This window comes from Homarus americanus, unplaced genomic scaffold, assembly GCF_018991925.1.
Source record: "Homarus americanus isolate GMGI-L3 unplaced genomic scaffold, GMGI_Hamer_2.0 scaffold49667, whole genome shotgun sequence".
Lineage (NCBI taxonomy): Eukaryota > Metazoa > Arthropoda > Malacostraca > Decapoda > Nephropidae > Homarus > Homarus americanus.
This window is the reverse complement of record NW_024738608.1, coordinates 7846559-7863363: the sequence shown is the minus strand read 5'-3', so window position 1 is coordinate 7863363 and position 16805 is coordinate 7846559. Positions and strand designations below refer to the sequence as shown.

General features: G+C 38.3%; 1 protein-coding gene across 4 annotated transcripts in view; it reads right to left on the bottom strand.

Annotated features, from left to right (window-relative positions):
* LOC121874239 (nuclear factor of activated T-cells 5-like) overlaps positions 1-16805 on the bottom strand; it is a 79480-nt gene that overhangs the window by 23448 nt on the left and 39227 nt on the right. For 3 of the 4 annotated variants that reach the window (XR_006090383.1, XM_042378313.1, XM_042378314.1), the window contains 6 exons: positions 13116-13226; positions 12150-12373; positions 11206-11553; positions 1801-1967; positions 1254-1518; positions 618-808 (listed from right to left, as the gene is read on the bottom strand). Coding sequence is in view for 3 of the 4 variants with exons in the window: in XM_042378313.1 (XP_042234247.1) it covers positions 618-808; positions 1254-1518; positions 1801-1967; positions 11206-11553; positions 12150-12373; positions 13116-13173 (1253 nt within the window). In the remaining variant the exon portion in view is untranslated. The remainder of the gene's footprint in view (positions 1-617; positions 809-1253; positions 1519-1800; positions 1968-11205; positions 11554-12149; positions 12374-13115; positions 13227-16805) is intronic. The other variant, XM_042378315.1, reaches the window with a different exon arrangement.

The following is a 16805-nucleotide window of genomic DNA, read 5'->3' as shown; positions in this document are numbered from 1 at the left end:
CTCCCCCTCCTACTTCACATATCAAGAAGCACTCAACACACTGACCCTCTCAGCTCTTTCTGATCATCACTGTGACCTTAACTGCAAATTTGGGGAGTAGCTTCTGCACCATCCTCGACACCGTCTCCCAAGTCTGCGAATTGCTGTTCGACACTACAACTGCATCCAGCCCAAACGACCACGTACTGATCGCTATAAGAACAGCCCAATCCCAACCATTGTAAAAATTATCAACCAGTGTGTTCACTCCCTGCCAATCTTACTTTTGTATTGTTACTATGCTGAAATTTCCTGTTAAATGACCCTATCCCCCCCTTATTATTATATATCATATTTGTACCACTTATGTTACTTGTATATTATTTGTCAATCAAGTTATCCATTCCCATTACTGTTGACTGTATATCTTCAGCCTTTTGGGCAGCCATATTTTTTCAATAAACTGTCAATAATTATTATTATCATTATTATTACACATACATACATACATACATACATACATACATACATACATACATACACACACACATACACACACAACACACACACACATGTGCACAACATACACTTTTCATGTTATATTACAACCCTCATTAGGAAATAATAATAAGACATACCTCATGATCATGTTTGTTTCGGGGTCAAGAGAAGCCTCAATCAACGCAGTACCATCAAGTCTCCGTTCCTTACACGGCGTCGAGTTTTTGCCACTGACGCGACAAACCTGGTAGAACATGTGTGGTCCCGTCCTTCCAGTGTCAGACCCAACGAACACCTGAACTACTGTCGGTTTGTTATATCCACACAGCTGGAAGATTTTAAAAAATTTATTACCTAGGGCTGGGAGTCTTCTTTGTGAATGCATTTGCTAATCATTCCATAAAACGCGTTCAATTCTTGAGCATCTTAAGATCATGTGTACAGTAATCAGTGATCTCCCTTTGTAGTCTCCAATAATTACAAAGTTCCCCAGGTTATAGTAATGAGGTAATGTTGGTGCCTAGTTAGTAATGTAAGTCTCCAAAGCAGAACAAGAGCTTCTCCAATATTCAATGTAAAAAAATCTCCTCCATTCACAAAACTACCTTCCTTTATTTTAATTTCCTAGCTCGAAGTAAAAAAAAAAAAAAAAATTAAGTATCGGTAGATTACATTTCATTTAGAAAGGAGGGAGGGAATGCAAGAATTTAATAAAAAGCCAGACAATCATGATGTTAGACATTCATGAGGAAATGATGAATTACAAGAATTACCTTCACTGTAGGATGACCCAACCCTGTTCTATCCTTAACAGCCCCCCTGGAGCCTTCAGTCTGGTAGCGTGCACGGTGTTGTTCCTCTGGCTGGGTGATGAGCTTCAGTTCTATTGTTCCATCAGAGGAAGTGGGTGACAGCTGAGAGGTGAGGGGAGGGGATGTATGGGGAACATTTGATTTGAGTATCTTGTTACTGCGTCCACATGGTTGTGGAGTTCCGTCTACACACAGTAATGAAGCACCACAAGTACCTCTACTGCCCCTGCAAATGCAAAATCTGTCAATATTGAATAAATATTTCTCTCCCCTGCCCCTTTAAATGAAATAAATGTTATTGCTGTTACTTGGTAACCCAATAAAACATAAGTCCTAAGCCATCTTTGAATATAGAGCAAACAGGGACCTTCAATCATACATACTATGCTGTACATAAATATAATGCACAATAATCACCGTTAGAAGGAATCTTTGATCCCTGGAACTTCCCATTATGAATGCCACAATTTAAGTGTTAAATCAGTAATATGAACAAAGTGATACTTACTGAAATGGGTTTAATGAAGAGAGAAGAGACACATCCCTGAAGGATATTAGTGGTGGTACTGAGTGTGTTTTTGTAGTTCCTCTAGAAGCAGGCAGTTCCTGGGCCTCCTCACCCCCTAAATCCACATGTAGATTCTTGTCACAGATACTGAACTTGTTCTCCACCACCTGTGTAAACCAGAGACACACAACCTTATGACTCTCAAAGTGGAATTATCTTAACTGGCAGCAAAAGCATTAAAAGATATCAATCAATGCTGCCATGTAACTCTGTAGCAAAACAATTCTATAGACATCCAACAATGCATATGAAACAAGCAGGTTATCAACAACTTGTAGTGAGCCTTATCATTTGGAAATGGTAATTAAATAAATTAATAAAAACAAAAACATAATTCTGTGAAAACCACTGAACATTCATACAAGATTCATCTACTTAGTAATTTGTGCAATACTCCAAGAGAAAGTATTCCACATCTCTGTACCTACAGTACTGTATAGTGTACTCCATTATAAATGGATCTGAATGATGAATTATGTATTGCATAAATTTGTCTTATAAAACAGAAGAGTATTTAGTATCTGCACCTCTTCTTATTTCAACTTCATAGTAATGTATATCAATCATATTTACTTTTTTTTGTTTAACTGAAAATTTCTCACTTAATTCAATAATTTTTTGTCGAGATTGTCAGAAAAAATGTACAATAACCCACAAAAGTCCTGTCGCCTCTCCTCCTGAACCATAAACCTTGAGATTCAGACTCGTAAACCCGAAGCAGTAAACACTGATGCATTATTCTGTCCGTAAAGGCTTCAGATTCACTATTTTGTATCTCGAGGTTTGTGGTTCAGGAGGAGAGGTGATGGGATATTTGTGGATAACTGTACTATACACTATGACTCAGAAGGTCTCAAAGTTACCCAATTTTTTGGAGGCACATAGAAGTCTTACACAATGCTGAATATTTACCAATTTAACTATAGTTCATAACCCTAATTATTCCTTAACTTTATGTATGTCTGTTGTTATGAAAGTAAAAAAAAAAGGAAGGCAACACAATACTGTACATTAAAGACCAATTTTAATAACCAATCCTTAACCTGCATCATATCCCGACCGCATGAGAGAAGGGGACAGGTTACGCTATATGATGATTGGGAATTAATTACTGTACGTCAAATAAAATCTCTTCCCCAAATTGACTGTGTTCTGGAACTCTGAACTAAGAGTGCTGCCTGTGATGTGTAGTTATCCCAGCAAGACGACCCTGACTTCCTTCATTATGTACATACAGATGCTGTACAGTGAGACCAACTTGAAATTGCAAATGGAGAACATAGTGATATAAGAGAGAACTTAAAGAATCATGTATACACTCTAGTAATATTAAAAAGACAAGCAATGTCATGAGATGGTAACCAACTACAGTACAAAGGATTGATTCTGTCTGTTTGTCTGGTAAAATGAGATTTATAGTCGTCTCATAGTTTAGAGGAACTCACGAGACACTGGTGTGATGTACCAAAAGCACTAGTAGAGGTTACCACTTATGACGATGTTAAATTAACTCCAGTCTTCAATTTTAGGATTTAGCATTAAAAACAAAAATATAAGTGAACTGAGCATGAAAAAAAAACACTCTGGGTACTGTATGTATGTCTAAAGCCACCAATATGGAGTTTAATGAGTTTTGGTTTATTTCACTACATTCTATCATTAATAAAACAAAATAATCAACGTCTACCTAGAGGACTCAAGCACAAAAAAATTAGTATACTGTATAAACAACTACTGTATAGTGATGAAGTTTTACCAAGTGAAAATCTTAGGTGTTTTTATCTTTCACACCTGGTACTGTATTGTATGTCAACGACCCCCACACTAGGCGGCCACTTCTACGAGCTGATAAACTGACGGCAGCGAAACAAAATTAACCGATCCCACTTCCATTTTGCACTCTAACCTGAACATAAGAAACCCTTTACATGGTCACAGTTCGTTCCTTTCCTCCACTTGATGCATTCAACCCTCGTCACCCTAACTTACTAAATACTGTACTGGAACACATCATTCTCATCTTCACACACACACCAAAAAAAAATATATTTACATTCGCTTTGCTTCAGTCAAAATTCAAACTCGCACACCTTAACCCTAGGTCTATAAGCACGGTAACAATCTGATGATTACAGTAACATCCACTACTACTTCCATGGGTATTTTTAACAGGCCCCTAAGTAATTATCACAATGTACAGTACTTATGATCAATACAATACTCAATATTCTTCATATGTGTTTTATAATGTTCTGTACACAAGTCAATGTTTCCTCTGACATACCGTATAACAACTGAGAATCTGAGCATAGAAATGGGGTGGAAGTTTTATACATACCAGATTTTACACTTGTTTAACCCTGACTTCCCCAAGTTACTGCAGTATGCTGTAGTGCTGAGAGGATAAATACAATTAGATGCTCAACTGGAGAAATCAGAAAGGCACAAAATAGAAAGTGGAGAACAAACACCAGCAGAGACTGCACACAGGTGAGCTTGGAAGATTGAAATGATGAGAATACTCTACACCAGGCATGGGCAACCCGCGGCCCGGACCATGTGTTTATGCGGCCCATGGAGTGAGTGAGAAATTTTAATTAATGTGGCCTGTGGTTCCGGTAGATGCAGCCAGTTTATGGTGAATAAAGCGATATTTATAAAAAGAATAATCTTCACACACAGTTCATCACTGTTTCATCACTTAAGAGTAAGTAACTACCGAAATGTAACATTGAAATAAGTGTATACAGTACTGTATAGTCAACAATATAAATATTTTAACTTGCGTGAGTTTACGGGCCAAGTTCGGCGAAGTCTGTTTGATGGATTAGCTGCCATGTGGCAGTGAGTCACTTGGGAATTAACTAAGGTTGGGTGAGTCTAAGTGGTCACACAGGGTTTAACTAATTAAGTACTGTACTTCCAATAACACATAAACGCCAAAATATCACCTCGGAAACCCATAGTTACTAATTAGTGTCCAAATAATGTAATTAAAATCTTCCAAGCAGCATTATGACCACTAAATTAACCCTCAATCAAATCATGGACCATAGATTCAGAAGCAGCGTGCTCAGAAGTACCTATACCGACCGCCGAAGTTGTGACCAATTTTTTCTTCAAAATGACGCACGCATTTTCTATACCGAAACGTTTCCAGTTAATGTAGTCTCCATGTATAATTAGAAAATTATGGGGGCCCCATGTGCATTCAGCTGACTACATTAAAGGGAAGTGCTCGGTCACACTGTACCGTATCCATTCCTCATTATTTATTACTTTTACTATACTGTATTTCATTGTAGATTTTTTATTTGAAAAAAAAAAATTTGAAATTTTTTTTTTTATCTATGTCGGACTTACGACCATTCGGACTTACGACCTGGATTTGGGTCCCTAACCCCGTCGTAATTCGGGGTCTAGCTGTATACTTTTCTCTTGGAATTGGATTTTAAAGGATTTAACTAATTAAGTACTGTACTGTACTGTACTTACAAAATAACACATAAATGCCAAAATCACACCTCAGAAACCCATAGTTGGTGAGTAATTAGCAGTGAAACAATGTACAGGGTAATTAAAAAAATCCAAGTGTCATTACGACCACTAATTACCCCTCAATCAAATCGTGGACCATAGATTCGGAATATGCACGCTCGGGAGTACCTATACTAATTTTGGGTCGAAACTGCCATATATATATATATATATATATATATATATATATATATATATATATATATATATATATATATATATATATATATATATATATATATATATATATATATATATATATATATATATATATATATATATATATATATATATATATATATATATATATATATATATATATATATATATATATATATATATATATATATATATATATATATTAGTTAGAGAGAGAGAGAGAGAGAATGTGCCTGTACTGTAGATTGTTTCACTGTAGTTCCTCGTGTGCCAAGATTAACATAGGGTTTATTCTGGTGGTGTGTGTCTCATAAGTAAGAAAAATCAACGTATTCAATGGTTCACTCATCTTCTGTTAAATGCCAAGAAACATTAACATAATACTAAAAAAATTATTATGATGGATTTGTTTCATAAATGGGAAAAAGACTGCGATTGTAAATTGAAAATATCGTAAGGTTTACGTGACAATAAACTGTTTCACTGTCCGTGCTAATATAATATTAATGTACTTTTGGGTTAGGTAGGATATAAATTTTGGTGGGTAGGCCAGCAGAAAAATACCTAAATCGTAATGCAGCCCATGAGTGAGGAAAGGTTGCCCATGCCTGCTCTACACCAGACAGTATTTATTATTTCTTTAGAGAATATTACAGGAAAGTATTTCCAAAATAAATTTTCAGAAAATTAATTTAGTTTTTCCCACATGATATAAAAGGAAAATTTCATTCGCCATCAAAGGCGTGCAGCAGAAGAGCAACTGTGAGATCATCTACGGAAGTGATTGAGAGGGAGAGACCTATGAAAAGCATAGACAATGAACTGTGAATAGACTGCCTTTTATTCCAACTATTAGTAATAGGGAGAGAAAACTACACATAATAGGAAAGTCAGTGTAGTTCTGGTACCCACCACTGCCAGCATCATATTGTAGATAAGAAATGAGTAATACTGTAATGTAATACACTATTTAGGGATGGGTAGGCATAAAGCATCCTTGAGCAAAAATTTAATGGTTAGTTGTGAACACAAATCAATTATAATCACCAAGTTTCCAAGGTCAGATACAGTATTTCACTCTGTGTATACTTCGTGTGTGAGATGAAGACCCCTCTGGTGGTGGGCATGTTCCAAGGTGTAAATATGCCCAATAGCTCTCAGTTGTGTTACAACACTGTCTAAATTCCCATACAAGTCATCTCTTGTTTTTCTCTTCCTAACGGATTTGAAAGGTAGAACAAAAGTATCTACCAGTATTTATGGTTTGTGAACACTACTGTACATGTTGCTTTGTTTTGAGTTACTTTATGCTATGTCCCACATTATCATGAATAAATGAACTTATGAAGAAGAAATGTGAATGGTTTTGAGGCAGTCAGTCACATGAACCTGAAGCAGTACAGAATTCTTAGCACTTCTGTAGTGACTTGACTGTGTCAATACAGTACTGTACAGTACCTGCAGCTTCTATGCAATGGTGTTGAATGTGTTTATTACATTTTGTCCGCAACACTCGAGAGGAAAATGAGAAACTTTGTATAGACAAGAAGATGAAGAATGAGGAAGTACTGATGTTCAGTCTCTAGTAACTCTAATATTGTTACAGTATCAGGAACATTGCAAGATTTTTGTGCAGAATTAAGTTTCTTTAATAATTGTTATGATAAATCCTATCAGCAAGCACAAAAATAATCTTACTGTAGTCTGTTACTGATTTTCCTTTGAATAAAGTATCCAGCCATTCCCATATTGACAAAGTTTAGGGGTTCAGGAAGATATCAATAAGATATGCAGTACCTACTCAGTGTCAGACACATGTTATATGTAGATAAATTTTCAATCTTATTTAAAAAAGTTGTGATTTATTTCCTATTGGATACAGTATGTTGTGCCATCAACTTTCATGAACCAGACAAGCCTCCCCACTGACTGTCAGAATATGTAATACTGTACCTGTATGTATAAACAATTATGCAAAGAGGACAAGTACAGTACAGTATAAACATTTCTGACTGCAGTAATAGCTTCTGCCCTCTCCTCCCCCAAGTTCACCAAGTGTTCTTCTACCAGGACCACTGACAACCTAAAGACAAGTGCAAGAACAAATTGCCTGGTGACAGCCAGTGACACATGGCAGTGTGTTTCATGCAGTCTTAGGTACTACTGTAGTTGTGCACTGTGTTCACTTTACAGGTTTCTTGTTTCGGGTAATGTTTTTACTTATTAGTAAAACCTAATACAGTACAGATAGCAGTTGTTTCATACTAGGGGACCGCTGCCTTCTTTCATATACGTATATGAGGCACTTTCTCAGCTTGGAAGATGAAATTTAGACACAACATTACTTTTAGAGCAAGGAAACTGAAATTTGAACACAACAGTGACAAAGAGTTTAGGATTTTTTTCGTATACCCTCTACTGTACAGTATTCTGCCAGCAGGTGTGCAGCGGTGTACTGTACACTGAATGTATCCCTATTTGTTAATGTTTCATTTCTATAAGGTCAAATTATTAATAAATAATGCAAGATAATAAAATCAATATGAATTTGTACTACAAATGTTCTGCAGCAACTTTATTTAATGTTTCTGTTCTGAAGAGTTGAAGGATTCATAAATCAACATGTTGTATAATTTAAAAATGACTGACTAACAAATATTTAGCGTTTTAAAATGTGACCCAAGCACATTTTTGTCATATTTCTAATGTTATGAATAATGTGCAGTATTAATAAATAAAAGAAGTGGTACGTTCAATGTACACCACCCACACTTATCATCACACCTGTACAGTATCTGAAATGAGGAGGGGAGAAGGGAGATGGTGTTTAATAAATGAATGTCATTCTTGCACTTTCTCTCACTTTATCCTTTCAAGGGGTACTGTACCAGAGTAGTGCTGATAATGTAAAAAAGGAATGTGGTAGACGAAAAGTTGAAAACCCCTGGGTTAGATATTTTGTTTCACAAGAAGAAAGAAAATGAGATGTTTTGCATTAAACTGAAGTTTTATACACAAGGCAAAGAAGAGTATGAAGTGAGATAAAGTTGGCCCAAGAGTTGTGAGTCTGCTGGTAGGGTGCCCCACTTATGACCATGTTACTTATCATCCTCTGAGTGAAACACTGGATAATGACCTGATGTATGGTATGTGAGTCAAGAACATGATTACACTACTGTATGTTTCCTTGTAATCTAACAACATTTTCAAGAAGGTTAATATAAAAAAGGACCTAGCCGAGTCATTGTACAATTATACAGAGGAAAAACATGAAGAATTACAAGACAGTTTGTATGGGCATGAGAAGCTGTGTGCAAGTGGCTGTGTTGAATAGTTTTGGAAAAACTCCTTGGAAAGGATATAAAACTCTTATATCTTTCGTTCCCTTTACGGGGTAACAACTGTTAAACACTAGCAACAATGAAACACAAAAAGAAGCACATAGTGTCGCCTATTAAAACAACCAAAATAAAAACTGGTTAGCGCTGAATGTAGAGTGCAGAAAGCTTTAAGCGAACGAGAGGCAGAATTGAACAGCAAGAAGTAGAACATGAGCCAGAATTACTGAAGGATTTATTCATAACAAAGAGAAATGCACAGTTGCCTTTGTTTTCATTATTTCTGACAAAATCAAACATGAAATTATGGCACAGTAATAAGTGAGAAGGTAAAGGCTGAACTAAGGCAGCAGTTCCTTCTATTTACACGCTGGAGAGTTGAACGAAGTGTCACAGTCACCAATCAAAGTCTGCAATGATGAGCTGAAGAAAAAAGCTAATCAAGAATACAAGTTAAATTAAGTGAGTGAATAACTCAGAGGTGAGGTGTATGTGTTGCGTCAGGTCCATTTTACCTCACTTTGTCGAGTCCATCACATCGTGTCAATGAGCGAATAAGTAAATAGGGAGGAAAATAGGATAAGAAGACAAAACTGTGTACTGGTATTACTTTACAAAGGAATTTTATTTGGCGACTGGTATGGTTGTATGCACCTGTGCTAGCTTAATGAGTTTAGGTTATGGAAATGTTGGTCTGAGGGCTCTGAGCGACATCTCTCTCGTCAGGTCCAAACACCCGACCACCCAGAGACTACTGATCCCGTACACCCATGCTCTTAATTCATGAACAAAATCTTATTGGTGTTATTTTCACTGAGTATTTGAGTACAGTACTATGAAAAAGGAATTCAGTACCGCACCTAACTTAATTACTGTAATTTTTTTCTGAGTAACAATGATGCAACTCGAGTAATTACCTTCTTCCAGTCCACCACTATCATTAAGTACAAAGAATGATAAAACTCCAAAAGGTGGCTCTTCCCCTTATTACGGCTTTCATGAGTTTGTAATATTGATGATGGTCGGAGGAATGTACTGTACACTATAACATCTATGTGCAGTTAGGTCAAGTATTATGTATACAAGGATGAAAGATGGAAATGTGTCTACTTATCAATCAACATTTAAGTTACTTTCAGACCTCAATAAAGACAAAGAACAAAGATACACTCTTCCGTTGACTCAAATCCTCATTTATTTTAACCATGAAACAAACTTCACTTAACATGGAAGAATATGACTTAATAAGAGACTGAAGTTAATGTTGTGCACAATCTTCACTAGTAATGTATTAATGTATCTTCACATCTGACCACATACTGTATATTACTCAAAATTATTTCATCAAATTGCATACATGCAGCATACATACATACATACATACATGGACACACAAGCACATACATCACCTCCCTCTTGTTGCTCGCAGCCATCAGGAATCATTTCTTAAGAAAATTCCATTGAATGTCAGTTGTGAATATTGATTACATACTGAATTATGGATGAAAGTTGTCTTTAAAGAAGACAAGCTCTTGCAACAATGTGAATTTCTGAAGTTTTGGTGTTCTGCTATTAAAGATCTTCAGATAACTGGCAAAAAAAAATTATAAAAAAGCTTGAGTTCACATTAGTTCTGCAACAAAATATATATGCATCCACTGATGACTTATCGAAAGCTGTACAGTACAATTATTTGACACAACATCGAAGTGGCTTTTGTGGTCTTTTTTATGACAGGGAATATTATGAAATATCCCTTTAGTTGTATTATAAGCTTACAGCAGTGAAAAAAGGACACTTATACTGTATCTTTAAAAAGTTATTATTTTCATTATAATGATAGCACTGAAGCATTTATAAGCTACTGTGGCGAATAAATAGCTACTTAGCACCTGTCAGAGCGGTGGACTGTAGTGCAAGCATGCAGTTCTGTGGCAGGTTCTGATGTAATGAGGATGCTCTAGTGTGGGATTTACTCTAGTTTACTGTAGTCTTAAAATTTCCAAAGGACTTTTAGTTTAAAAAAATAATAAAAATTATGATTTACATTAAACAGTCCTGTGGATAAGACGGTGAATGATGGGAACGTTGGCAAGGCTCAGATCTCCCATGGATCCCTTTGCCTATTTTCAACAACCATTAAAATGAGAGCCAATTGCTTGAATACCAGCCATGGGAGATAGAGCCTTCAATTATGCTGAGCTTTAACAGAGTCCCTTCCTACAGGAGGTCCCCCCGTGGGAGGGCCTCCCCAGAAGGGCCCCAAGGAAGGTGGAGGCATGATGTGGGTTGCATGTGTAATGGTGCCTACCTTATGGCCTGTATTTCCAAATGCCACAGGCTCAGAGGGGTAGTTGGAGGGAGAGTTGGTGCTGGCTGCTGGCAGCTCAGACAGAACATCAGTGCCAGTTGCACCCTGGAGACTGAGGGAGGCAGCAGCCAGCAAGGGCCGTACACTCTGAGAGCTCTGACCCTCCTTGTCTGCACCACTGGACATCACTGCACCATGAGTGTTCCCCGTTTGGTTGGTGCCATTACTGACGCTCGCTTGTGTTGTGGGGGGAAAAGCCCCTACCGCAATGTTTCCTGAGGTTTTCTGGCTGGTCCCCGTACCTTGCACGCCTCCAGCACCTTGCAACAAACTGACTAGCAACAGTTTCTGTAAGGACACAACCCAAACGGGACACCAGGGTCAGACATCCACCACAACAAATGTGGTGGTGAGGAAACACAGGGACAAGTGAGCCTCCATCCATCCCAGGTCCATACTTACCCAGGTCGAACAAGCTCTCTTCACGTTCTTCCTGTGGCTTGCAAAAACTCAATGTAACGGAGCAAGCTGTGCAAATAAATGTGCTGAGAACCTCGTGCTTACATGCTATCACTGACATTCGCATTATAAGCAATGTTCATTTGGCCAATAAAAACAGCTCTTGAATTTAATCAGCAGAGCATTAAGGACTTTAAAACGCTTTCATGTAAATATATAAAGTAAGCTGATTTTTTTTATATATCATTAAGATGTTTTACAAATTAATAATTGTAGATTGTTACTGTCCATGTCATAAGTTGGAACTTTGCAACTACAATATCAGTGATGATGGTAAGAAGCACAAACATTAAACTCATTTGACTGCAGTGAATTTTTCCCGCGACAGGATGACTGATTTGGTTCGTGGCTTAAACCTGCAATATGTGGAAAAACTTTAATAAAAAGCATTAACATTATAAACAAGAGACATAGGAAGTACATACCGCTTGGGGTACCATCGCTAGCGAAGGAAGAACCGACGGCAAGGAAGCCACTCCCGCTCCCGATGGTCCCAGGGTTGACAGCACGGATGACTCCGAGTCCAAGGACTGGTCACCACCAAAGCCAGAGTCTTCATCCACCACAAGTGACTGTGGTGGTGGGGGTGGGGGTGGCAGGGAGACCTTAGCTGGACTACGGCTTTTTTTAACACCCACCCCGGAAGATGCTATGAAAGAAGGATGAAAATGAAAAAATTGAAGATAACCCAAGGAAATATATTTTTATAGCTGAGCTGGGACAGAGAAAACTAATGTATATGTACATATTGAAGTAACTGTGGTTGATAACAACTATTAATGCCTGACATATGTTTCAAATATAACACAAACTGATAGTAAAGTAAAAAAAACACCAAACCTTTATGTCACTACTGTGTAATTCTCAAGTAAAACAAACAAAAATGGACACTTTGACCTTACTATGGACAGAAAACTGGAAACCATTATATAATATTACTGTTCAGTTGTCAACACGTTTACAGAATTCTCTTTGCCTTCTAATTCTTGTTTAGATACAGAGAATAACAAAAACAAAACAAAATATACTGGCCATCGACTACTTAACAAGGATATGACAATTACGGTATATTACTTGGAGTGAACACAAGCATCTCAACAAGGGGGCAGTCAAGTCACAAGGAACTTATCCACTACTTATACAGGTACTTGTGTTTGAGGTGAAACCAACTGATGACAACACCTCTGTCTTCTCTGAGCTAAATACACCATAAACTAACCACAATCCTCCCATTACTCCTGGCCATCTGAGTACACCTGAAGCCATACATTAGCGGCTTTCATTATCCTTAACATAACACCTTCAAATACCCTTAACCACCTTGTGTATGGGGTCAGCCTCTGAGTATAAGTGGTTAAAGTACAGAAACTGACCATTTATGCATAACTTACCCTTTATTAGCCTGCGTCTAGTTGACACCATGGAGTTTCTATTGTTGATTTTCCCCATTGTCTTCCCACAAGTCCTATCTCCATAAAAACCTCCACACTATTTGAAGTCTTCTGAAAAGGTATAAAAAACAAACAATATGTTAATAGATATATCAATATAATACTGTAACACACAGACACAAACCCAGTACAGTATAGCTACACATCTCACCTGTTTAATCATGAGAAGTGATAAAAAATACACAATTAACACTGATACATCTGTAGCTATACCCCGATATCATACACAGTCCCAACCTCCCGAGCTGTAACACCAAACATTCACCAAAGCGGCATTTTTAAAACTATGCTTATCATACATATAGAAAAATACCTTGCAACAATAAAATAATTCACTTTTCTTTTGATAATAATAATGAGGTACTGTACTGTACATCCCTAGTCCAGCCTACAGTACAACGCAGAGAACAATAAATTCTACCTTCGTACTCTTGCTCTCGATATATAAATAATTTTAGAAAATGAATGGTAGGAATGAAATGCCCAATGTACGGTATGGCACCCTTTGCCGACACAGAGCTCAAGTATACTGGATAACAGTATAAATAAGTCGCTACAACTTACTGCAAATAGCACTGTCAGTTTACAGGTTCAGCACTAGTTCATAGGTACAGCACCAGTCTATAGGTACAGACCCTACACCACAATATGAGGAGAGAGATACTGTAACCTCCTTCCCCCACCCAGGATATATTTTAAAGTGATGTGAAGTTCCTTTAAGACAAACAAAATAGTTCAAAAGGAAAGTTCAAACAAGCGTCACTGTCAGACTTACTCCTGCAATAGATGTCTGAGCCAGTGATATAGTTAAGGTCACTATGTCTCAGAGACCTAAATTATGGCTGAGACCTTTACAAATAAAGACCGAGACAGGAACAACGTGCAAATTTAACCTTTATTTACATGTCTGTGTATGAGCTACATACAGTCTCTCCTCGACTTACAACGGGGTTCCGTCCCGACGACCAGGTCGTAAGTCGAATTAGTCGTAAGTCGAAAAGGCAAAAATAATACATAGAAATTCTAAAATGGGTGTCTTTTTTTTTCTCAGCACCACAAGAACTCTCACTTTTATGCTTGCCAGCCATTTTAAAGGGAATTACAAACGAAAATTTTGTGAGTACACAGAGCACTCACTCACTCGTGGACTCGAAAATATGTAATGTGAAAAATATTTTATACGACCATGGCCGTCGTATGTCTGGGTTGGCGTAAGTCAAATATGTCGTAAGTCGAGGAGAGACTGTATTGTACACGCTCAATGGCAGGAGGGATACGAGGTAAATAGTATTGATCGCACTTTCCACCTCTTCCTCTAACAGACCTCCCTCACCTCTACCTCCAACAGACCTCCACCCCACTACCACCTTACCTCCACCCCAATTCCATCTTACCTCTACCTCCATCAGACTGCCACCTTACCTACAACCCACTTCCACCACTACCTCTACGCCCACTTCCACCAGACCTCCGACCCACTCCTACCTCACCTCCACCCCAGAGTTAGTTTTGTGGAGCTGTATATCATAAACGCCACAGGACACTGACAAACTGTGTTCACTACTCTACGGTGCATACTGAATCAACACCTAAATGGCACAGAAATAATCCGGTGACTTGACCTGACCTGACCTAATCAAACCAAACCTAACTTACCTTAACCTACCCAAACATCTTTTTTTCGACACAAGACTGAAAAATTAAGGACGTTGCTATCTTGTCTGCCTCTGTGTTGTGATGCTACGGTTAATAAGATACAACATGTTCCTTCAGTATCTATCTTCTGAGAATGTTAACAACTCAAGTGGCACTACGACAATAAACGATTCTCTTGAACCACTTAAGAGGAAAGGAAAAAGTTTGAGGCGTGATAATCGCTTGGTGGTGGTAAAGCAGAGGATGAAAGCATAAAGAAAAGCAAACAGAAAGGCAAATAGAGAGAATACCATAAAATACCCTCAGTTCAATTTGCTTTAATATTATTACTCCCCCCTTTACTATCTCCATATTCCCTCCCCTCCCTCCCCCCACATCTCTCTCTCTCTCTCTCCTCCCTCCTCCCAAGCCGCTCAGTTTATATACCCTAATTCCTCATCTTTCCCTCATTACCTCATCTTCACTCGGGTAAATCTTTATATAGTGTATATTATTATAATGCTGAGGAGGGAGGGAGGTTTTTTTAGTTTAACAAATTTATTGGCAGAGCTTGTAGTACAGTTTGCCTATTCTGAGTAATTCAGTCAGGTCTTGACACTGAGGGTGGTATCACTTCTCACTGCCACGCAGGACAGAGGTTCATACACAAAGAAATACATCATATTCATTAACAACTATAAATATATATAGGTCAGATTCATATGGGTAATGTCACTGTTCACTGCCATGCAGGACAGAGGTTCGTACACAAAGAGATGCATCATATTCATTGACAGTACATATACATATATGTAAACACACACACACACACACATATACATACATATACATATATACATACACATATACATGTACATATATATACACACACGCACACATACATACAGTACATATACGTCGGTCAGATTCATGTGGGTAATGTCACTTTTCACTGCCATACAGGACAGAGGTTCGTACACAAAGAATGCATCATATTCATTGACACTATATATAGGTCAGATTCATGTGGGTTATGCCACTGTTCACTGCCACGCAGGACAGAGGTTCGTACACAAAGAAGGAATGGGGAGGGAGACAATAGAGAGAGAGGGAGGGAGAGGGAGGGAAAAGGAGAGAATGGAGTGAGGAAGGGAGAGAAAAACAGATAGAGAGAAGGGAGGGAGGGAAGAAGGAAACGCAGTAGAGGCCACCCACTACAAAGCACACTCCTATGTTGACAGACAAAGTGCTTGATAATGCTCGCCCTAGTCACTACTCCATCACACACCCATGGCCGCTCCGCCCAGCTGTTTGTGTTTTTGTCATCATACCATAATCCCCTCCCCCCCTCACCGCCATAACCCACTCTTTTATTTACAAAACATCGTTGGTGACTAATGTAATACATGTATTGTTTGTGGTGGTGAACTAAAGTACAGAGTAAATAATAATGGGTGGCGGTCCAACAGTCAGTCTGGTGCTGTGTGTGCCGCTAGAGGTCCTGTCCGTCGCTAGCTCAGCTACACCGCGCGCTCTGACTGTCAGCCCATCCACCCCTAAGTCTAGTTCCAGTGCCACAGGCACACACACCTGACCAGTCTTCTTTGTCTATGTTAAAGGTATATTCATCCGACTTATCATTTAATGTGGCTGAATCCAAACACGTACAAGTTTTCCTAGTTAATTTTTTACTTCTGTGTGTGTGTCTGTGTGTGTGTCTTCCCATCTTTCCAACGTGGCCGAGATCAGTTAAAAGTCAAGGTCACAGTGACTGCTGACTGAGGTGCAGGCAGGGCAAGAAGGACCAGCCGACCCGACCCGACACACACAAGCACTGGCTGCAAAATAAATCATGTCGTTTAGTGAAGTTCCTGGAAGAGCTTGTTGTAGTGTTCGCTCGAGACAGGTCAAAGGTCAGGGTCAGACGGTCAATAGTTCTTCGGCCTGTTGCAAGCTGTGGCATGTTTGAGGAAAAGTTTTCATTTTTTTATGTTG